The sequence below is a fragment of the Mastigoproctus giganteus genome, chromosome 5 (genome assembly GCF_048544385.1).
Source record: "Mastigoproctus giganteus isolate SK-2022 chromosome 5, ASM4854438v1, whole genome shotgun sequence".
Lineage (NCBI taxonomy): Eukaryota > Metazoa > Arthropoda > Arachnida > Uropygi > Thelyphonidae > Mastigoproctus > Mastigoproctus giganteus.
Window position 1 is genome coordinate 170623840 of NC_143579.1, and position 26020 is coordinate 170649859.

The 26020-nt window shown below is 37.1% G+C and overlaps 1 protein-coding gene across 1 annotated transcript in view; it reads right to left on the reverse strand.

The window, feature by feature from the left end:
• The window catches only part of LOC150085839 (DDB1- and CUL4-associated factor 5), a 227776-nt gene that overhangs the window by 80856 nt on the left and 120900 nt on the right, over positions 1–26020 (reverse strand). Inside the window, exon 5 of the mRNA XM_090373516.1 lies at positions 19700–19829. Coding sequence (XP_090229642.1) covers positions 19700–19829 — 130 coding nt within the window. The remainder of the gene's footprint in view (positions 1–19699; positions 19830–26020) is intronic.

Sequence of the window (26020 nt, forward strand, 5' to 3'; positions counted from 1 at the left end):
GATACTAGTCATTAATGTAACATACCATCGACATTCAAGATATTCAGGGGACTTTCATGTCAAGTGGACCCAATTTCGGTGAAGTCCGGATGGTCTGTGTCAGCCAAATCCTCTGCTTACACCTTCATGATGGTGGGACTGTTAATAATCCTGGGTATAACCTCGATGCATAAGCACACTGTGGTTGACTACCCAGGTGTGAATCAACGTAAGCAGGGGTCGAGGAGTGGCGCCCACACCACAAGGATGAATGCTACCCTTCTGTGTTACCAGGCAATACTAGGTGGTAGATGACTCTCATCAACCGGTACAATACCTCCACTTTGCTTATTGGATGCTTGAAGTGATGGAGCCCATATTCAGTCTCCAGAGCTAAGTTCTGGTCAACCCTTCCCCATCTCTTCCATCATGTAGTATGACTGTCAACTTTTGAGGTTATGATGGACATCATGGCAAGATCCAATCTTTCTTACATTTTGAGGGTACAGTTCTAAAACGGTGTTCGAAGGCCGGCCGCTAGTTAGTACACCAGACCGAACCTATTGATAACTCTTTAGGACGCTTCTGGATCAGCTAGTATATAATCTGACTGGGGGAGTCCGAGTAGTGTGTATACAGGGGGTGGGGGCATTGTCGAGGCCACATTATGTCAAGGATCTGGGTATATTCTTACCATGTGTACGACATATCCAAAAATTTCATTACTTCATACAGCATGCCCCCCAACTTTTTCTTACTATTGAATAAACCATGAATTGTCAAACTAATCGAGTAAGCTTATCTGCGAAAAGATAAGCTTTTGCAAGGGAGAACTTGTGAGATTTCTTTTCTTTTTTTCCTTGGTCGGATTACTGTTTCAAAACTTCTGATGTCAGTGTTTGCTCAGATTGTGTCAGGGAAATTATTCTTGTAGGAATGGAATCCTTTATTCCACACTCCACTTTAAAATCTCATCCTTTATCTAAACTTTGGTTTTCCAATAAATGTGCTAAGGCTGTTCAAGAGAAGAATGTTGCATATCGTAATTGGCTTGTTTCCAATTCTTCAATTTCATTTTCTGCCTACACCAAAGCTCGCAACAATTGTAAAGCAGTTATTAATCAGTCCAAAACTAGATTTTGAACAGGCTAAAAGTAGAAAACTTGCTTCTTGCCCTAATGGTAGCCGAGCATTCTGGTCTCTTGACAAAGCTATTGGCCGCAACTTTTGCTCATCTCTGCTCCCACCTCTGTCCAAACCAGATGGTTCTGTTGTCACTTCAGCCTAGTATAAAGCTGACTTGCTAGCATCCCATTTTATTTCCAACTCATGTATTAATGATCTTGGTAAAACACCTCCCACCATTCCCAACATTCTCCATTCAATGCCTCCTGCGGTCCTCCATCAAAAGGATGTCAGAAGGATTTTGATGAAACTTGATTCTCAGAAAGCTCGAGGTCCTGATGGTATTTCTCCACTTGTTCTCAAAACCTGTGCTCCTGAACTTACTCTTGTTCTTTGCCACCTTCTTTCCCTTTCTTATTCCAAAGGTGTTTTTCCTTCTTCTTGGAAATTTGCTCATATCCAGCCAGTTCCTAAAAAAGGGTGACAAATCCCTCCCATCCAATTATCATCCCATTGCAATTACTTCTACTCTTTCTAAAGTAATGGAGAAATCAATTAACCGCCAACTCTTAAACTATCCAGAAACCTTCTGCCTGAACAACGACTGCCAGTATGGATTGCATCAGTGTCAATCTACTGGTGATATGCTGGCTTATGTTACCTATTTAGGGACAAGTTTGGAAAAGTTGGAAAAATTCAATGGAAAAGTTTGATGAAACACAAGCAGTTGCTCTTGACTACGGCTTATAATACTGGGATCTCGAATACCAGGATCCCGGTCATTTTTTTCCGGTATTGATACAAAAAATACCGGTTTTTCAGTACTAATTTTAAAAAAATAATTGTTTATAATTTAATCACATAAAGTTTATAAAATAAACTTTTTTGTGATTATGACATCATTATCTCTACTAGCAAATGTTTGATAAATCATCAATAGGACACCATGCAAGAATGCAACCTGTTCACAATTTTCAGACAACTTCATGTCTGAACGTACCGTAACTCCCAAGTCCCATTCCTCCACTACTGACTTTAGTTCAACCCTACCAAGTGTATAAGTTGTTTTGGGGCTGCTGTTCCCCAGGTGTAAGACCTTGCATTTTGCTGAATTAAAGCATAGCTGCCACTTTTCTGACCATCACTGAAATCTATCTAGGTCACTCTGAAGAAGCTCTGCTTGGCAGCGATCATTAACTACTCTAATGATCTTTACATCATCTGCAAGTTTAGGCCTCACTCATCCCTACATCCCTTCATAGATGTCATTTAAGATAATAAAAAACAAGTCTGCATGGGTAGCACAGTGGTATCGTCACCATCCTCCCCACACTGGGTGGAAAAGGCCGGGGTTCGAATCCCATTGATGATGCGAGGAACTTTAATGGGCTTTTTTTCACTCCGTGGCTGAGTATGGCTCTGAAGTCGGTCTCAAGCGTAGATAGCAAGGTTTTTCCCCCCCAGAAACTGAGGGTTTTCATCCAGCAAAACAGACAAATCAACCGTAGAACACATGCAATTAACAGACATAAGACACAGCACGGCAGATGAATTTAATTATTCGGGTGGCCTAAATATAATAGTTCAGTTCAGTAATCAAAAACAACAGTGGTCCCAATACTTATCCTTGGGGAACCCCATTACTTACATTAACACAATCTGATGAATAGCCATTTATCACAATCCTCTGCCTGGTGTCCTCAAGCCATGGTGCTATCCATCTAAGGATTTTCCCTCTGATTCCAGCCTGCTCCAACTTATAAAGTAACCACTCATGTGGGACTGAGTCAAATGCTTTGCTGAAATCCAAATAAACAATGTCGAAATTATTCCCTAAATCCAGCTCATGAATGACCTGTCAAAATGGCTAACCAGATTTGTTAAACATGATTTTCCCTTTACAAAACCATGCTATGTATCCTACAGAATTCCATTTCCATCTAAATGATCCTGAATTCCGCCCTTGATCATTGCCCCATGATTTTCCCTACTACTGAAGTTAGACTGGCCGGTCGGTAATTTCCCGTTACACTCCTAGAACTGCCTTTATGTTCCAATTTACACCAATCCAACGGAATCGCTCCTGAGTCCAGTGATGCTCTCATAACTAGCCTTAATGGTTCAATGCACTTCACTTGCCACCTCCTTTAAGATTATAGGGTATATGCCATCAACCACAGGAGCCTTATCGCCTGTAGGTGCGAAAGTTCTCCTTAAATAATCATTTGAAATTTCAACATCATTAATTACATTTTTTTCAACTTCACTTCCATAATATCTCATTGACACAAAGGGGTTTTTTTTATGTAAATATCGATGCAAAGTAACTGTTGAGTTCACCTGCAACTTTAGCTATGCTATCTAATACTATCCCGTGTCCATTACATAAGGGTCCAATCTGATTTGTTCTTTTGTTCTTTGCATTTATATATGTGAAGAATTCCTTAACTGTACTCTTTGCTCTCTTCTTTATTCCTTATCCCCACTCTTTGCTCTCTCCCAGACTCAGTAAAGATACTATAGTGAAAATTATAATTCGCTTAATAAAACTTCTTTCTCCTTCAGAAAATGATGAACATAATTCAACCATGGAAGGCCAACATGGAACAGAGCATCAGTGTTCGGCAAATTCCTTCAAAAATAAGAAATTGCTCGACTCCAATGAGATTTTAAAAGTTGAACTTGAGTCGGAAATTAATGAAATACTTTTAACTATTATTACTAAAAAAGTTCAAAGCCTATAAAATATGGACTGAGATCGTCTGCGATTATCTCAGTACAATAGTATCAGAATAGAATCCGAAAGAGTGTTTTCTGCCGTTAATCAAATACTGTATGTACCAAAATTAGATCCATTTTAAACAATCATACTATTGATTGCTTATGTTTCTTAAGAGCCAACTTTATTCGGACAGGACAGTGTGGATGCTTAAACATAACTAAACTTTGGAGTAACAATATATATTTTTTTGTTTTTAAAATAACCGTATTTTAATGATTTTTTGCAGAATATTTATTATTGCAATAAAAGTTTATTTAAAACATGAATTCAAGTAATTACAGTACTTGTTTTTTTCCTTATTTTATTGTACCTAATTGTAATCAAAATTTGAAAAAAACGTTTGTTTTTAGAATACTGGTATTAATACCTGTATGCCGGTTTCATAAATTAAAAATACCGAAATACCGGTATTAAGATTTTGGCCCAGTATTGTAAGCCCTACTCTTGACATCTCAAAGGCTTTCGATCATGTTTGGCATAAAGGTCTTCTAAACAAGCTTCCTTCTTCGCCTAGAAATCACCTAGGTCCTAAGTCATCTTATGGTTTGCCAAATGTTTTTTGCAATTGGTTATCCAGTTTTCTCTCTGATCGCTCACTGAGGGTGATGGTAGATGGCTCTCTGTCTTCCAGCTTCTCCACTAATGCTGGTGTCCCCCAAGTTCAGTTCTTTCCCCCAATCTTTTCCTCTTGTATATTAATAACCTTCTTCCATTGATTGGAAATCTTATCAATACTTTTGCCGATAACAGCACATTGCATTCCACTTTCCATTTTGAGAAAGCTTGCCCTGCTCAAACAGCTTCAACTTCTCGAATATCTGCTACCAATTCCTTAAATGCCGATCTTCAGGTAATTCTCCAGTGGGGCAAAGACAACTTAGTTGATTTCAATCCTTCTAAAACTCAGTCTTGTCTTATATCTCAAAAAAGGATTCTTCTGCTCCTATGCTTATGTTTGGTGACATTCTGATTTCTAGGCAAAATGATATATCTCTTTTGGGGATTACCCTGACTTCTAATCTCTCTTGGCACAAAGCACATTACAAATATTGCTTCCTCTGCATCTAAAAAACTTGGTTTTCTCTTTCGCTCTTGGCGTTACTTTTCTTTCAAACAGCTGTTCACTCTGTACAAATCACAAATCTGCCCTACCATGGAATACTGTTCCCACATCTGGGGTGGTGCCCCCAAAACCTCTCTCATTCCATTCAGAAAAGGGCAGTTCGGTTAATTAATGACTCTTCTCTAACAGAGTCTCTCCACTCGCTCTCTCATAGACGTATTGTTTCTGATGCATGCCTTTTCTACAGATACTTCCATGGGCATTGTTCGTCTGAATTGGCTTCTATAATTCCCTTTCAAAACATTCCGAACACGTGCCGCCACCAGCCAACATCCGTTTACTGTCCAACTTCAAACCCACAGAACCAACTTTTCATCTTCCTCGTTTATTCATTCAACTGCCATTTTCTGGAACAACCTTCCTTCATAGTATTTCCTGAAAATTATAGTCTACAGAAGTTCAAATCTAATGTCAACAAATATCTTCTTTCGTCTTCTCAACCTCCAACCCAAGCATGGTACTAAGTATTTAGTATTTAGTATTTAGTATTAGTAACGGCCGCATGGTGCAAGAAAGCCTATGGCTTATGCTGCACCAGCCAAAAAAAAAAAAAAAAAAATCCGAACAAAACAATGATAAAAACAAAAAAAAAAAATAATAATAATAAATAAATAACTAAATAATAATAATTAATAAATAAAAAAAATAAAATAAAAAGGAAATTAAACCTATCATCCTATGTGCTTCCCTTACCCGAAAGTACTATCCAGATGACCTTTGAATTTCCCCAAACTGTCGGCCTCTACCACCCATGAAGGCAACTTATTCCAGTAATTTATAACTCGCTGGCTAAAATAGAACTTCCTGCAATCCAAACTAAACATTTCCCCCCGTAACTTGAATTTATGTCCCCTAGTTCTAGCATCATTTATAATCTTGAAAATTTTGTCCTCATTCATTTTACTGATGCCTCTCAGAGCCTTAAACACCTCAATCAAATCTCCTCTAAGGTGTCTAGTTTCCAAACTCTGCAACCCACATATTCGAAGTCTTTCTTCATAAGGACGCCCTTTTGCCGATCTCACCAGGCGAGTTACCCTTCTTTGCACCCTTTCAAGAAGCTCGATGTCTTTCTTCAGGTGCGGTCTCCATACTTGAACACAGTATTCCAAGTGTGGTCTAACATAAGCCTTATATAATGGGATTATCACGTCCCTATCTCTACTTGCAAAAGTTCGATAGATCATCGATAGGACACCATGGGCCTTCCTTGCAACCTGTTTACAATGCTCAGAGAACTTCATGTCTGACCGTATCGTAACACCCAAGTCCCTTTCCTCCAGTACTGGCTTTAGTTGAACTCCACCAAGTGAATAAGTTTTTTTGGGATTACTGTTTCCCAGGTGTAATACCTTACACTTTGTTGGATTAAAGCACAGCTGCCATTTTTCTGACCATTCCTGAAGTCTATCTAGGTCTCTCTGAAGAAGCTCAGCTTGACAGTGATCATTAACTACTCTCCCAATTTTAACATCATCTGCAAATTTAGACATCACGCCCTCTATCCCTTCATCAATGTCGTTTATGAAAATTAAAAACAACAGTGGTCCTAATACTGATCCTTGGGGAACCCCACTTCTTACATCAACCCAATCTGAGGAATAGCCATTTATCACAACCCTCTGCCTCCTGCCCTGAAGCCATCCTTCTATCCATCTAAGGATTTTCCCAGTGATTCCAACCTGTTCCAGCTTATAAAGCAACCGCTCATGTGGGACTGAGTCAAAAGCTTTGCTGAAATCTAAATAAACAATGTCGAAATTATTCCCTAAATCCAGCTCGTGAGTGACCCTTTCGAAACAGCGAACCAGATTTGTTAAACATGATTTTCCCTTTACGAAACCATGCTGAGTATCCTTGAGAATTTCAATTCGATCCAAATGATCCTGAATTCCACCCTTGATCATTGCCTCCATGATTTTCCCTACTACTGAAGTCAGACTGACAGGTCATAATTTCCAACTTCACTTTTAGAGCCACCCTTATGTATGGGAGATACATTTGCACTTTTCCAATCCAAGGGAATCTCCCCAGAGTCTAATGATGCTCGCATAATTAGCCTCAATGGTTCAATGCACTCGCTTGCTGCCTCTCTTAAGATTATAGGGTATATTCCATCAACTCCAGGAGCCTTACTGGTCTGTAGGCTCGAAAGTTTTTTCATTAAATAATCTTGCGAAATTTCAATATCATTAATTACATATTTTTTAACTTCGCTCCCACAATTTCCCTTTGCCACAAAAGGCTTTTCATTTGTAAATATTGATGCAAAATAACTGTTGAGTTCATCTGCAACGGCAGCTGGTGTATTTATTACTATCCCCTTTCCCTTACATAAAGGACCGATCTGGTTTGTCCTGCTCTTCTTGGCATTTATATATGTGAAGAATTCTTTATCCCCCCTCTTTGCTCTGTTTGCTAGTGATTTCTCATAAACTGCCTTTGCCTGTCGAACCTTTTCTGTGGCTCTATTACACATCACCTTGTAGCTGTTATAGGCTTCAGTACTTTTTATTGTTCTGTAACCTTTCCATGCCACCTTTTTCTGCTCAAGTAATGCGGCAACTTCACTAGTCATCCAACTTGGAACCCTCCTCGTGGAGTATTTTTTTAATGGTATATACGCATTCAAGGCATCTGTGATTAATGTTTTAAAAGCGTACCACAGTTCAATTGTATTCATTCTCTGCGCGATATCTACCCAGTTAATAGAGGCCATGTAGTACCTTAAGGCATCGTAATTTCCTTTTCTGAAATTAAAACCCATTCCTTTGCCTTTTACTTCTGCTACCTCTCTCGTCATCATCCACCGTAGAACTCCGTGATCACTTCCTGCTACTGGTTCCTCTACTGTCAGCCCTGTTATGTCATCTGATTCATGTGTGATGATGAGGTCTAGGATATTCTTTTCTCTAGTATTTTCCCTGACATGTTGATACAAATAACAGTCATCTAGTTGATTTAAAAATTTTGTTCCCCATGTCGAGTTTTCTTCCCATTTACTCCAATCAATTAGAGGCAGATTGAAATCACCCATAATAAGGCATTGACGCTTACTTGCCCATTCCATTTGCATGTAGAGGCTTTTGTCATAATCTTCACAATCACCTGGTCTGTAGATTACTCCTACTCGCATTATACCTTTGTTTCCAACTATCTCACACCATACAGACTCTATACTAGCATGTGAGACGTCTGAATCCGGGAAAGCTATCGTCGCACTCAGGCTGCTTCTGATAAGAAGCATTACCCCACCACCCCTTCTATCTAACCTATCCTTCCTAAATACATTATACAAGCCGTACTGAAACTCATCATCCCCAATTTCCGGGTGGCACCACGTCTCTGTAAGCCCTATTATGTCCGCGTTACTTGTTTTAACCAGCAGTTCGAATTCGCTCATTTTATTGACGACACTTCGAACGTTACTGTATAAACAATTAAGATTTACTGTTCTTGTATATTTAACAACCCTAACACAACCCTTGAAGTTTTTTAGGCTCTCTTCCCTGGCATTAGCTACCCGCCCACGTGAAACGTTTGTGCCCCCAGAACATCTAGATAATACGTCCAGTTGGGGTAACAGATAAGAACTCTTGAGGTATGTGCAAGAGTTAGGTTCTAAGTACTATAGGTTCTAATACCTCTCGCATTTGGGGTTTTCATTAAAAAAAAAAAAAAAAAAAAAAGAAATGTGAAATTCCTAGGTGATGCACTGTCTTTGAACACTAGTGTAAGTTTCCCTATTCAGGAGACCCTATTGGCAAAACGGTTAGAGATAGCACTGTGAAAATTGGTGGTTATTTCATTTAGGGTATGGAAAAGCGATTTGTAGAAGAAAAAAAAATAGTTTAAAATTTTGCCACCAGTGGAGAAATTGGCACTGTAAACATGAGATGGAATACTCAACTTAGGATTAGATTTTAATATCAGAACTCAGAAATCTACAGATATTGTTCTATGTGCTTTCCTTGACTTGAGATGATATTCTGAAAATGGAGGACTGCGTGCAACACAGTTTTGTGTAGCTTCTCATTGGGGATGTTGGCTACATGCTGTTTAATGCTTGTTTTCAAATCGACAATTGCCTGTATGCCACCACGGTAAACTCTGTCTTTCAGGTATCCCCATAGCCAGAAATCACAGGGATTGAGATCTGTGGATCGGGCTGGCCAGAACTGTGGAAAGTCTCTAGAAATGATGCAATCATTTCTGAATGTTGAAGAGCAGTTCCTTCACTTGTTGACCAACATGGGGTGGGTCACCATCTTGCATGAACACTATGGTCTGCAAGCATTGCCTTTCTTGCAGAGCGGGAATAATGTGATCTCTTAGAAGAGCGCAGTACCATCCATTAGTTACTGCACACCTTATGGGGTCATGAGGTGTAGACTCTTCAAAGAAAAATGACCCAATTATAAACTCTGCTGTGAAATCACACCATACTGTAATGTATGGACTTTGTAATGGTCTTTCATGCATAGCATGGATGAGAATATTCGGCAGTTTTGTGCATTTACAGCCGCATGAAGAGTAAAATGTGTCTCACCAGACCACAAGATCATTCGAGTCCATGTATTGCCGAGTTCCATACGAGCCACAAATCACAGAGCAAAGTCTATTTGTTGTTGCTGATCACAAGACTTTAGTTCTTGCACTACATCAATCTTGTACGAGAACCAGCGTAAAATTATTTGAAGCACTTTATGTACAGTAGACCAAGGAAGGTTCAAGTCTCTTGACATGCCTCTGGTACTACTGACCGTTATTATTTCACATTCTGCCCATTGACTATTCTGACCTGGAATTACACCTAACTCCCCAGTCATTTCAAATTTCTTTATTAGTTTTCGAAGTCCCACTGATGTCAAAGGTCTTTTATGCAAACCTTTAAGTTTCCGATATTCACGTAGTGCTGCATTAGCGTTACTATTATTCTGGTAGAATAGTTTTACTAAAAGAGCACGTTCCTTTTTTGTAAGAGCCCTAATGGTTATTGACATTGGCGGCCGCCTCCGTAGCCAGGTGGGAAGGAGCAGCAGTGCGTAGCACACTCTTCTTGATTAAACCGGGGTTCGAGCCCGTCACCACCAAATATGGAGGATGCGGAAAGGTCAGGGAATGACCACCGCATACCCCCGGAGAAATATGGTCTTAGTTGCTAATGCTCCTAAAAACCAAATAACAACAAACAATTGACATTGGCCTTTCTGCTTTTATCTAACAGGATGTCATTTGCATAAGCAGTGTGTCTTGAAGTAAATGACAACTTTTATATATGTGCAGCACCGTTTTCCCCAGGTGGTGGAAATTTTAACTAAATTTTTTTTCTTCTACAAATCGCTTCCCCATACCCTAAATGACATACCCAACGATTTTCACAGCACTATCTGTAACCATTTTGACACTAGGGGCTCCTGAATAGGGAAACTTATTTTATAACCATTCAGTATATTGAGCATGTGACTGAGGTTCTCTGTGCTAAAAAGAGCTGCCTAATGGCTGCTTTGAAGTGCACATCAATAAATAAAGAATAACACATTTGCAGGAAGGGAAAGAATTTAATAGAATCTGAAAGAAAAGTATAAACTTGACAAAAAAACATATCGCTACTGGAAAAGATGGCAGGCATGTGAATTTCTTTGACATGATGGGTTATTTAGTATGTAATGTATTAAGTAATGAGAGGTACTTTTTAAAATATACTTGACTTTCATTACTGACTCATTTTTAATTATATCTAAAAATATTAATTGTCACTTGTTTCACTGAAAAAGTGTAGTTTCTCTTCATCTGGCTATTTAAAATATTTCTTATTCACATAAACTTGGCTTATTCAATCTATATTATTCAGAGTTAATTGAGAGTAATATAAAGAACTATTTTAAGGAAAGATAGAAGGAACAGAGGAGATGGCATAGTAACAAAATAGAATTTTGTTAATAACAAAGCTCTTTCATTAGTTTTGATTTTCTGCTTCCTACAAATAAGAATTTGCTACACAAAATGGACTTAGTTCTGGAAACCATTATATTCACATTATTTCTTATAGCATGGCATATTATAAGCCAAATTACTGATGAGTAAAATGAACAACTATATAGACTGGGTCAGCAAACTAGAATGCCTTATCACTAGAGGATTTTAACTTTCCAGATATTAATTGGCAACCCATCAGTAGCAGAATATTTCTGCTGGCTGGATGGCTATGAAGGGAAGCCATCTCTTGGAAGGCAATTAAAATTTTCCCTCTCCAGTCACCATTTGGATTTCTTTAAATAATATTGGCAAAAAGGAATTCATACTGGCCAATTCACAGGATGGTTTACAATACAGTAATACCCCGACTTACGGAACTCAGAGTTACGCGGTTCTTAATTTTTTCGTTTGGCAACACTGCCGCCCACTATCTTCAAGGTCGTTTTTCATATGCTGTCGATATACGGTGCGATGGCGGAGAGTGAGAGCGAAAGATGAACAAAATTCAACTTTGCTGCCGCATGAGCTGCACACATATACAAGAATTTGTTCCAACTGTCATATTTATATGTGTGCATTCGAATTCACGCTCAACTTTTGTCGGAAATTACATCATTTTCATGAATAAAAAAAACTTTCCAGGCTTTAAGGTTTCCAAAGACCGATTGACAATGATGGTCGGCGGGAATGCAGCTGGTGCCTGCAAGTTAAAACCTCTCTTAATTTATTGCTCCAAAAACCCAAGAGTTTTAAAAAATATATCTAAAATTAGCTTACCAGTGATTTAGAAGTCAAATCATAAAGCTTGGGTGACAGCTTCCGTTTTTGAGGACTGGTTTGGTCACCACTTCATACCTGAAGTCGAACATTATTGCAAGTCTAAACAGATTCCATTTAAACTGATCCTTCTTATTAACAATGCACCCGGTCACCCTCCTGCCACCCTAATTAATTTCGACCGACGCATGAAAGTTGTGTTTCTGCCTCCAAACACAACCAGCTTGCTTCAACCAATGGACCAGGGAGTCATCAAAACCTTCAAGGCCTACTACACGAGGCGTTCGTTTGCACGTCTGAATGAAGCTATGAGACAAAATAGTGAGATATCTGTGAAAGACTTTTGGAAACAATTCAATGTTTTAGATCCCGTAAGAATCATTGAAGAATCTTGGGATGAAATTCACAAAAAAACATTGAATGGTGTCTGGAAGAAACTTTGTCCATATTTTTTCAAAAACGAGATGAAAACAACGCCAGAAACTGATCATGTCGCTCATATGATAGAAGTTGTTAATCTTGCCAGGCAATTAGGTTTGGAAGTCAATGGTGATGATGTCAACGAGCTTTTGGATTCACATAGTGAGGAGCTGACAATGAATGAGCTCATAGAGATGTGTGAGCAAAACGTCACTGAATTATCCGACACTTCAGACCCAGTTCCACCAGAAAAGCACATGACAATTGCAAGCTTGACAGAAGGTCTCAGCTCAATTGAAAAGGGCTTAAAAATTTTAGAAAACATAGACTCCAACGAAGAACGCGTTATAGCTACAAAGCAAGGAATAAAAAATTATTAGCTCGCTACGAAGAAATTCTGCGTGAAAAAAAGAAGGCGCTGTGTCGTCAGATGAATTTTTTAGATTTTATGAAGCCATCGACATCGAAATAACTTTTTTACGTAACTCATTTATTTTTTAATACATAATTTGTATTAATATGTATAAATAACTGCAATTTTATTAAATATTTTTCTTTTAAACTAGTGTTTTTGTTAGTCCTTGGTCCCAATTAAACAAAATTTATATGTATTTGTATTCAAAGTTGTACCCCGACTTACGCAAATTCGACTTAAGCGATTTTCGTCGGACCCACCTATCGCGTAACTTCGGGGTATTACTGTACTGCATCCTTCTCTTCTCCCGATTTTTTTTCAGTTCACTTCAATTTTCAAATTTAAAATTAACAGGGTAATTTTGGTTTCAATTAACTATTTTAATTCTTTGGCCTGATGACAGGATTCAAAGAGGAATACAGAAATTCCACCAATAATTAAATAATTCTATTGAGCCAGAGTCTTAACTTATTTTATGTAATATTTTTTATACAATAATATAATTTAAACAAATCATGGTTTGGCATTAGCATTAGCATTAGTAGAGGCATATGATGCAAGAAAGCAAGCTTATTCAGCATCAGCCAAAAAAAAAAAAAAAACCACTACTCCCATTTCACCCCTCCGTTTGTTCGAAATACCTGTCCAGCTGAGCCTTAAATTTGTTTAGGCTATCAACTTCAACAACAAGCGATGGGAGTCTATTCCACAAACCAACTGCCCGCTGGCTAAAGGCAAATTTCCGCACATCTATCCGACATCCGTCCTTTCTCAATTTGAATTTATGCCCTCTGAGGTGATTATTCTGGGCAAGATGAAGAATCCCATTGGCACTGAGCATGCTCAAACCATTCAAAGCCTTATACACCTCTATCAGATCACCTCGCCGGTGCCTAGTCTCCAGACTCTGTAATTTGCAAAACTTAAGCCTTTCTTCGTAAGAGCAACCCTTTGTTCCATTCACTAATCTTGTTGCCCTTCTCTGTACCCGTTCCAGCAGTTCTACATCCTTCTTGAAATGAGGCCTCCAGACCTGTATACAGTACTCAAGATGTGGCCTAACCATTGCCTTATACAAGGGAATAATCACCTCCTTATCCCTGCTAGAAAAATTCCTTAGATAGTATGAATCAGAGCTGTAATACTCAATATGTTCTACGTTGATAATAATATTAGTAAATTAATAAGAGGAGTTTACCTCAATATAGTACGTGGAACATTTCCGTATGATACCCTCCAGAAATGTACCGGTAAGTTGTCGATTTTTTCGTTTTTTCCATTTTAATTTCTGGAGGGTATCATACGGAAGTGTTCCACGTACTATATTGAGGTAAACTCCTCTTATTAATTTACTAATAGAAAAATTCCTGTATATCATTGACAAGACACCATGAGCTACTCTTGCAGCTCGTCTGCACTGCTCAGAGAACTTCATATCTGCCTGCACAATTACCCCCAGGTCCTTTTCATTCTCCACCACTGTCAGTGTAGTACTGCAGAGTTGATACGTTGCTCTGGGGTTACTGTTTCCCATATGTAGTACTTTACATTTGTCAATGTTAAACTTCATTTGCCACCTCTCAGCCCATCTGTTCAACCTTTCCAGATCCTGTTGCAGCAGCATAGCGTCAGTAGTGTCCTTAACGACCCTGCCAACCTTTGTATCATCTGCAAACTTGGACATTAAACTTGATATCCCATCATCAATATCATTCATAAACACCGAAAACAACAACGGACCCAACACTGAACCTTGAGGAACTCCACTAATAACATTAGTCCACGTTGAGCAGTGTCCATTGATTACCACTCTCTGTCTTCTGCCACTCAACCAACCCCTTATCCATAGCAGCAATTTGCCTCCAATGCCACACTGCTCCAATTTGTGCAGCAGTCTTCCATGTGCAACAGTATCAAAAGCCTTTCTAAGATCCAAATATATAATATCAAAATTATTCCCTGCATCCAGTTCTTTTGTGACTACATCATAGTATCCAATCAAATTGGTCAGGCAAGACCTGCCCTTAACAAAACCATACTGCGTCTGAGCTATAACTGAATTCTTGTCTAGATGATCCTGCAGTGCTTCTTTAACCAGTGCCTCCATTAATTTACCTGGAACAGAAGTTAAACTAACAGGTCTATAATTACTTGTGTCAGCCTTTGATCCTCCTTTGTGAATTGGGGTTACATTTGCACATCTCCAGTCTATGGGTACCTCCCCTGAGTCCAAAGAAGCTCTCATGATTATGGCTAGGGGTTTGCATACTTCCTTTGCTGCCTCCTTTAATATAACTGGATAGATCCCATCCACCCCAGGTGCCTTTTTTATGTTTATCCTCAACAATCTCTCCTCCACTTTCCTCTCAGTTATTACAAAATCATCCAGCTAACTGCCAATGTTTACTTTACCTACATCATTCTCCTTCCTGAATAACTCCTCATGCGTGAATGTAGATGCAAAATACTCGTTTAGATTGTTAGCCACCTGAGCAGGATCCTCAACTGTTGAACCATCAATATCCAGTGGACCAATCTGATTCATCCCTTTCCTTCTCGAGTTCAAATATGTAAAGAACTCTTTTCTGTTTTTCTTTGCATCCTTTGCCAAGGATTTTTCGTAGTCTGCCTTTGCCTGCCTAATCTCCTTTGTGACTTGGTTACAGACCAACTTATATCTATCATAGGCTTCCATGTCACCCATTAATTTGTATGTATCCCATGCATTTTTCTTCTCTGTCACATGTCTCATTAATTCATCTGATAATTCACATTTAATTAATTCAAATTAAATAATCAGGCTGCTAAATTTTACATCAACATTCCCACAGAAAGATGTTTTTAAAAATAGGGATAACCAGTGGTTTATCTAATACTGACTGGGAATTAAATGATTTTTATGATAATTGAAAGGAAATTGGAAGTAACTATACAAGCCACCTGCAACTGACGAAATCTAAAAATTATATTAAAAAAAATTAGCAAAAGAGGTGACGAAAGCTTTAGTGATAATAACGAGCATCCTCAGATCAAGGGGAAAGTCAATAAAAGCCGGATTATGAAAATCCAATTCACAAAGTTTAAAGAGCGAATTAGTAATTACAGACCTATAAACTTCTTCTTCTTCTTCTTCTTCTTCTTCTTTAATGCTGCCGAATGGCGTTTGCGACTTCGTTTTCATATTGTTCTCTGTCTAGCGCTGCGTGTAGAATTTGTGCTGTTGTCATGTGAAGCCAGGTGTTGATGTTATCTAGCCATGCCATTTTCAGTTTGCCTGGGCGTTTCTTGCCTTCGATCTTTCCCTCCAGGATGAGTAAACTTAACTTCTGATATTCCTATAATTCCTATAGGAATTCCTGAATTCCTATAAACTTAACTTCTGATATCGATGTTATTATTATTATTATTATTACAATCAACTTTTTATGGATAAGCAAATAAGCCAAAGGATAAATGGAACATTATAAATAACCTGTTAAATACAAGGAAGAAATTATCAAGGGGAAAATAAAATTAAAACACTAGAACAGATTTCTGGTACAAACATACAATATGAGGCTGCAAATAGGTTTGCCAAGGCTATATTAGATCTCAGTAGGAATTATATTTATGATTGCCAAAATTTTTTTAACCACAAGATAGTCTTCCTCAAATAGTGAACTCTAGTGTAGTCTTAACTCCACAATATACTGAGATTCTTAAGATTATAGAACAGTTGAAGAACAAGAAATCTTGTGGAATGGACTGTATTACAGCAACCAAGGTGAAGAGAAATAAAGAACAGTTCTCTGTTCCCTTGGTGGAGCTTATAGCACAGATGTTAGAATCAGGAAGCTATCCAATTAATTTACTTTCATTTAAGGTAATTCCAATATATTAAAAGAAATCATCAGATGACTATTACAATTATAGACCAATAACAATACAGTCAGTTATAAATAAGATAATAGAAAATTATATATTTTTTTTGTATTAGCAAATACTTACATCAATATTGACTGCTAAACAAATCTCTATTCTCATTTCAGAAGGGTAAGAGCACACAGACCTTATTAGAGAACTTAGTGGATTCATTTAACTTACATTTAAAGGACAATAACTTCATAATGATTTTATTTATAGATTTGACCAAAGCATATGACTTAATTGATATCCCAATATTGCAACAAAAATTACCGAAATATGGTATTAGGGGAAGAATCAACTTTTAGCATGTTATTTAACCAAAAGAAAAATAACAGTTGTAGTAGAAAATACAAAAGGAAAATCATATAATGTAAAGAGGGGAGTACCTCAGGTCACTCATGCAGGACTAATAATGTTCAACATCTATATAAATGAAATATTTGAAGTAATTAAGAAATCCTTTATAAAAATTTATGCAAATGATATAATCTTATATACAGTTGGAAATAACTTAACAAAAATGACTTATGATTTACAGGAGGATGTAATACATTTGCAAACTGGCTACATGATAATAAATTAGCACTCAGCTTTGAAAAGCAAAATTTTTGGTAATTAGACCTCCTCATCAAATCTTAGATAGTCATCCCTCTATTAAATTATATAAACATGAATGCCTTCATAATCAGAATTTCCAGAATTGCAAATGTCAAACTGTGGTAGAAGTTTTAAATCACTGTTACTTAGGTTGTGGATTGACTAGTCTAAGTTGGGCAATTCACATAACAAATCTGTACAAAAAAATTAGATTTTATGTGTAACTTTTTTTACTACATTAAGAATAAGTTAAATCTTAGAACAAAAGTTACCTTATATTATGCATTAGTGGATTCCCAACTCAATTATTTAGTAAATGTATGGGCACAAGCAAATATAACTGAAATAAGGGTAATAAACAACTTAATTAACAGGATTTTGAGACTTTTAATGGGAATAAACATTTGGAATGACCTGAATAAGAAGAGAAGGCAATTTTTGTTTAAATATAAAATACTTTATTCAGTTCAAAAACTGAAGTTAAATTTAATCTTGAAAAAATCTAAACATTATTTATGATGATCTCAATGAGGAAAGGAATTTCTCACATAATTGAAGGAACCCAAAAGCAACTGTTTTTCCTCACCCTAGGGCAGTGGTGTGCAAACTATGGGGTGCGACCCCTCTGGGGGTCGCAGGATAAATTACAGGGGTTGCAGCAATTTTTAAATAAAATTGATTATTGTGTACATAAAGGCTAAAAAACCTGTTGTTAAAATTATTTTTTCAATACGTAGGTGTAGAGACCTTACTACTCGAACGAAGTCTGAGATACGAATGAACCCTATTGCCACTCTATTTTTAGGGTGGTTTCACGTGCAATACAAGTGGCTTTCTTACTTATTGTCCTTATAAGTAATATGCTTTAATTTGCTCATTGGCTATAGACACCCAGAAAGCAGCTGGCTAGTGTGACTTCTGAGTATGTATTAACACTTCTCAGTACTACTCAATTGCTAAATCGTAATCCCTTTAGCTCTTAATTTGTGCTTCCTACAGGAATTTCCTAAAGGCCAGAGGTGCGAATATTCAGTGCTTTCACGTCAACTTGGATGTGTTATATTTTTATATTTTACCATGGACAATTGGGTAATCAGAACAAAACGGTCGAGGAGTGATCACAATAATGTTGCTACAGATACATCAAAAGCTGAAAGGGTAAGAAATGTATCAAGTGAAAATTTGGACACTAACGTTATTTCAAGTGTATGCAACCACCAATTTCTGGTAGAGGGCCATCATATTCCAAATCAAAAAAAGAGTAGAAAATATCAAGAAGAATTTATGAAATACAGTGTTTTTGATGATGAGCAGTCTTGTGTGCATAACATGTTAAGAAAAACTGGTTAACAAAAGCATGAAACCTATTAAATAGAAAAGACAGACACGAAACATCCAGAGATAATGAAAAATACTGAATCTTTTTCAAAAGAGACACCAACGCGATTCATATTTAATAGGAAAAAATTTGAAATCACATACTATTGCTGAATCTCTTGTTCTTCCTGCTGCTATAAAAATGATTTCAATTATGCATGGAGAAAAGTACAGCAACGATTTAAATACTATCCCTCTATCCAGAGCCACCACAGTCTCACAGCATATTACAGTTATCGCGGACAACATAAAATTCAGTTTATTAAATCGACTGAGAGAAAGTCCAATTATTGCAACGAAGCTAGATGGATTCACAGATATTTAAAACCTTGCTCGACTTATTGTATATGTCAGATGAGGGAGATACTTTGGAGGATTTTCTATTTTGCAAAGCTTTAGAAGAACGACAGAAGAAAGAAGAACGACGGGCAAGAAGATTTTTGATGTTATAAATATTTTCTTTCAAACAAAAATCTAGAATGGAATAACTGCTTTGCGATTTGTACTGATGGTGCAACTGTATTAACAGGATAAAATAAAGGTTTAAAAGGCAAAATAAAGGAAATTGCTCTAAATAGTTTTGAATCATTGCATTATACATAGGGAAGCATTAATAGCAAAGGAAATGCAAACTGATTTGCACGAAATTTTGAAAGGTGCGATAAGTGTGATAGGCTTTATTAAAAAAGTAGATGCTTAAATAGCAGACTTTTCACAATGCTTTGTAATGAAATTAAATTTTCTGTTTATACTCCGGTACGACAACTAAGTCAGTAGTTTATAATAAATCATCAATACAAATATTTATTGTATTTAGTAGTCACGGGCTTGAACCCTGGTCCATTCAAGGAACATATGCTATGCATTCTCACTCCTGACCACTCGGCTACGTCAAGCCAGCAAGTGCTTCTTTTATATACGAAAGTGAGGTGGCTGTCCAGTGGTAAAGTGTTGCTTCGTCTTTTTTACCTCAAACGTATAGTTTTTTTCTGTTTTTATCGGATAAAAATAAGAACCTTGTTCAATTGTTTACAAATCAAAAATGGCTTTACAAATTGAAATGCTTTTTGTAAAAGCATTTCAATTTGTATGATCACTTTTTTGAACAACTTACAATGTTTTTAACCCGTTCTCTTAGCTAACCACTGAAAATATTTGTTTTCAGGTTGATTCCTTTACTAAAGATATGATTAATAACTAGCAAAAAATACAGAATTACCTTCGAGGCTTTCGTACATCCCACAACCCAACACCTTCTTTGGCATTTGCAGTTGCCAGTAGACGAGGCTCAACAGGATTATACATAACTGCATGAAATGCTGAGGAGTAACCAGCTAGCATGAAAGGATCTAAAATAACAAAATCAGGACCTTTAATTATATACTCTACTGCAAGTTTAGACAACTAAATAACTGATCTGTAAAAGAAAATTATGAAGTAACAATTCCTAAAAAATTTGATCATAATGAAAACATAAGTAGTGCCCACTTAAAAAAGCAATGAAAAAATTTTAATGTGTATGCATATGCACTATTTAAGGAAAAAATATTTTTGAATGAATTAGTTTTTTTTTTTTTTTTAATCCTTAGCTAATTAAAGCACTCAGCTTTCACATGTTGTAATAATCAAAATTATATGCAGGTTTATCATTCATAATTACTCTAATATACAGTACTTGAATAATTCAGAGATATATCACACAGGCATATTTTAGGCTCCTGGTTAAACCAAAAAAAGTGGCAAAAGATAAAAGTTTAAATGGTTTTTTTTTTTTTTTTTGGTAGCTGTTGGCGCATCGGCTTCTGTGGTCATAGTGCACCTCCCAAGGTTTTTGCAGTAGTTTGATCCAAGCCCGAGGCGGGATTCGAACCCGCGACCTTTGGGTTGCCAGGCAGGCACTTTACCCACCTGGCTAGCCCGGTCGGCAAGTTTAAATGTACTGATAAAACAAACTACTTAGTATTTATTGCATTACATTTTATTTTAGTGTTTGACAATATTTTATTAATGAAGACCTTTCACACAGACACTGGTGTGTGTTTTGCTGTTATTATTATTTATATAATGTATTAGCATCTAAAGCCATATTGTAGGGGCATATTTTTCTATTTAGAGTTACTATGAAAAAGATTTTGCCATTACCAATGCTAGAGAGGTGAATATAGAGCCAAACATGAAATAAACATGAGGTTAACAGGTTGAGGTCAATAACTTTGAATGTTTGTCCTTGTGCCTTGATAATGCTCAAAGCAAATCTCAGGTAACTAGACCTGCTTAAACTGAAATGGCAGTTCATTTGGTATGATTGGAAAGTGTGAAACAAAAACCTGACCTGGTGTGCAGCTAATCAACTGCTGCTGCTGCTGCTGTTGGTGGATCTAGATTCTTAGGAAACATGACAAGTGCATCAATCTTAAGATTATTCTTCCACAGAGATAAGAAATTCTGCTAGATAATTGATTGTCTCACTGGTGTTGGTACAATATCAACAGATCTCAATTTTCTGTTGTCAATCAATGTCAATTTTTGTGCCACTATGGATTTGCTTTCATTTGCTAAAGCAAAGGCACTTATGGTTACAGAATTGATATTCAACATTTAGAAAAAGTACTTCTTTCAGTTTGTTAAATATTAAAACTGTTTTTTTTTTTTTTTTCAATGGCTTCCATAAAATAGTTAAATCTTAATTTCAGATGCAATAGCTCCAGTTTGAGCATAGCTTCAGCAAACAGCGCAATAAATGTATCACCCATAATTCAGACACAGCATGGGTTTGTTAAGGGAAAGTCTTGTCTGACAAATTTGATTGGATATTATGATGTAGTTACAAAGGAACTGGATGCAAAAAATAATTTTGATATCATATACTTGGATTTCAGGAAAGCTTTTGACACTGTTGCACATGGAAGACTACTGTACAAATTGGAGCAAAATGGTATAAAGGGTAAGTTGCTACAATGGATAAAAGATGGTTGAGTGGGAGAAGACAGAAGGTGGTAATCAATGGGTGCTGCTCTTCGTGGACTAATGTTATTAGTGGAGTCCCACAGGGTTCGGTGTTAGGTCCACTGATGTTTTGTATATTTATAAATGATATTGATGAAGGTATATCAGGCTTAGTGTCGAAGTTTGCAGATGATACAAAGGTTGGCAGGGTTGTTAATGACAGTAATGGCAGTGTGCTACTGCAACAGGTTCTAGAAAATTTGGGCAGATGGGCTAAGAAGTGGCAACTGAAGTTTAACCTTGACAAATGCAAAGTACTGCATATGGGTAGAAGTAACCCCAGAGAAACATACCAACTGTGTGGTACTACACTTAAGGTGGTAGAAAATGAAAAAGACCTGGGAGTAATTGTGCAGTCAGATATGAAGTTTTCTGAGCAATGCAGACAGGCTGCCAGAGCAGGTCATGAGGTTTTGTCAATGATATATAGGAATTTTGCTAGCAGGGAAAAGGAGGTGATTGTCCCTCTGTATAAGGCAATGGTCAGGCCACACCTTGAATACTGCATACAGGTCTGGAGGCCTCATTTTAGGAAGGATGTAGATTTGCTTGAGTGTGTACAGAGAAGGGCAACAAGATTGGTGAGGAGAATGATGGGATCCTCTTACCAGGAGAGGCTTCAGTTCTGCAAATTGCAGCAGCTGGAGACTAGGCAACTGCAAGGTGATCTGATTGAGGTGTATAAGGCCTTGAATGGTTTAAGCATGCTGAATTCTGATGGGATTCTTCCACTTGTTCAGATTACGAACCTAAGTGGGCATAAATTCAAATTGAGAAAAGACAGCTATAGAATAGATGTGCGGAAATTTGCCTTTAGCCAGCGGGTAGTTAATTGCTGGAACAAAGTTCCATCTGTCGTTGTGGAAGCTGATAGGTTAAATAAATTTAAGGAGAAACTGGACAAACATTTAGAGGGAATGGTTGTGTGAATTTTTTTTTTTTTTTTTTGGCTGATGCTGCATAAGCTCATACACTTGCTTTCTTGCATCACATGCCACTACTACCTGTTAGATGCACATTTGAAGGCTGAGTTGTTGATTTTTCTTCCAAATGTACAATGATTTAAGGGAAACCTGAACACCAAACTAGCTGTTCTCCTGTTAGCAGTGTGTGATGATGCGACTGCAGGGGCAATTAGTTTTCAATCAATCACTCCAAGCACATGATTTAAAGCTCTCTGTTATTTACCTTAACAAAGTTGCAATATTATTCAGATGACATCATATGGGACTTTACCACATTTGAACATAAAATTAAGTAATGAATCAAATTGAAGCTCTCTTTCATTTAATTTATGTTACTCCTTATCACTTATAGCATCAACATTAATTAATATCACAAATTTTCACACTAAATTCATTGTTTTTTTCATTTGAATTTTTACTTCATTCATTTATAACATTCATATTAATGATATCAAAAATTTCCTAAGCAAAAATATTTAATTAATGGTGCACTATTTTTTGTTTATAACAAAAATAATGTTAAAAATTACAAATTTTCCAAGTAAACTGATTTATACCTTTACTCAGCACTGGAAGTTTTTGAGAGATAAAATGATTACTCACAATAACCATGCAGTTGCACCAATTATAACAATAACAGTGCTGGTCTGACAGACCCCAAATTTTCATTTGTTAATCTTAAAAAAAAGAGATTCAAAGTGGTCTATATGGACCCCCATGGGTTGATCACTTTGTGCAGGGGATCAATAAAGATGTAGAGGTCCAAATGGAATTGGTGAATAATGACTTGCAACTTAAGGTGAACTTATGATTGCAATGGTCAGCTGTAGATCACCTTGAGGACTTGGACATAATTGTTTTCGGCACCCTCTATCCCTTTTATTTAGTATCTGTGATAGAACAAGTGTAAGCTGTCCTCGTCAGTGACCTCTGTCTTTCAGTGCTTGAAGAACACTTCATGTAATAATAGATTGGCATTCCTTGGGTGTTATCCCAAGTAATCCTGCGTTTAACCCCCATGCACAAGCACTCTGTGGTGACCACCCAGGTGTGAATCAACGTAAGCAGGGATCGAGGTGTGTCACCCACACTGTACAGATGAATGCCGCCCCTCTGTGTTACCAGGCAATATTATGTGGTAGATGACTCTCATCATCTGGTGCAATACCATCACTCTGCTTATTGGATGCTTGAAGTGGTGGAACCCATGTTTAGTCTCCAGCGCTAATTTCCGGTGATCCCTTCCCATCTCTTCATTCATGCAGTATGACTGATGACTTTTGAGGTTATGATGGACATCATGGTGAGATCCAATCTTCCTTACATTTCAAGGACACAGCTCTGAAACGGTGTTCGCAGGCCGGCTGCTAGTTAGTACACCGGACTGAACCTATTGGTAACTCTCTAGGAGGTTTCTGGATCAACTAGTGTATAATCTGGCTACCTCTACTCTATCAGATAGTGACTGGAGGGAGTCCAAGTAGTATGTATGCAGGGGGCATTGTAGAGGCCACATTATGTCAAGGAGCTGGGTATATTCTTACCATGTGTACGCCATATCCAAAAATTTCATTACTTTATACAGCACCTCCACACACTATTTTTACTATTGAATACACCATGAATTGTCAAACTAATACAGTAAGCTTATCTGCGAAAAGATCTAAACCTCCCAAACACTTCCTAGTTTATTTCACAAATATACGTGGTCTCAGTTATTTTTATGTCCCATGTACTTTTTCTGACATAATCTCAGTTATCGGTTAATTCAACTACTGCTCATCTCAGTTGCCAAATTATTTGCCTCAAAGTAAGTTTTTCAAAAAATGCATTAATATGAAAAAAAAAATTATATATTAGAAAGTTTCAAAGTAAGTAAGTATTCTCCTCTGGAATGTATGTAAAAACAGTGTTTTTGTAATAGTGTTTTTTAATTTTTTATTTTTTCAAATTTTACAGTAACAGAAATAATTAAATAATTTTATATTATACTGAACAAATATTTTAAATATGAATAATATTTAATACATTAATCAACAATTGCAGTCATCTCATAAAAATAGGAACATGAATAAATAATAATAGGAACCAATAATCAATAGGTAAGCTCCTTGACAGACATGAGAAAAAGATGCAGATGATATTATTAATTAGACCATTTGCATGGGGACCTGTTCAACAGAACTGGCTGAACATGCTTGTGGCCGGTGCTGCTTGTAAATATCACATACCTATCCCTCTGTACTGCATTCTGTTACTATTGCTCTTCCCTTACATTCCTACTATTGTTTATTTATGTATTTTGATATATATACATCAGTGTATAAAGTTAACATTATCATGTATAGCAAAAAGAAAATTTGTATATAAAAATTTGAATGCAGAATTCTACATGTGGGAAAGTGATAAAGCACTTTACCCAGTATTTCCCAAAAAATTTGTAACTCATGATTGAAACAGAAATCCATTTTTTACTCAAAACTATTTAAAGATATGACTGCCAAATGTTATCTTTTATTAAGGAATAACTAGTCATGTAGCATTCAAAAATTAAAGAAACTGGTGTGTTTCTGACTGTTGAAAGCATCAGCAAAATCTTGTATTACATATTAAGTCAGAATTGTTCTTAAAAGCAATTTTAGTAGATTATTGGATTTATTTATACAATATCAAGTTGATACAATTTATAAGTCAAGTTAAAATGGTAAAATGAAAACAACTGTGTGCATGAGTAGTAGACTAATGGAAAATTAAAAATAAATTTATATACACCAAGTGATCAATGAATCAAGGCCATCTAACCAATACCATGTTGGGGCACCATTTGCATGGATAACACCTGCTATTTGCCCAGGCATCGACTTCACTAGATGTTTGAAGATGTCCGTAGGGTTCTGCTTCCGTGCTGCCTGCAAAGCTTTCCAAGTATCAGAATAGATCATGGTTGCACATCCATATGCCTCATTTCTGGTTCCAAATTCTACCACAGATGTTCGGCTGGATTGAGATCAGGTGAATTTGGAGGCTGATCAAGTTGGGATACCTTCACTGTATTCCTTGAGCCACTCACGCATAGCGAGGGTCTGACGACTGTGCATTATCGTCTTGGAAGAATCCCATTTCTGTCCAGGAAAAAATGCAGCATGGCAGGGTGCATACAAATGTTGATCCATATGCAGCAAGGGTTCTGATTCTCGCTGGCAAAAATGCTCCATATTAAGCAACCACTGCCACCTGCCTGAATAAGGGGCACCATGCATTGGTCCATGGACTTGTGTTGCTTGTGCCACACAGAAAGGCACAAGCACCACAAAGCACAGTATTGGCATGCTACACTAGGTATTTGGACTCATCCAACCAGCACACTCATTTTCAGTCTTCTAGTGTCCAATCAGTGTGTTGTTAACATCGCAGCATTCGCTGTCAGTGATGATCAATGAAGAGAGGGTGTCTCTTGCATCATCTGCTGTGGAACCCCATACATCTGAGTGTGTGGCACATCGTCATTTGGGATATTGTTCTTGCATTTCCCATATTGTACTGTAATGTCCTATCCCACAGTGACCTGC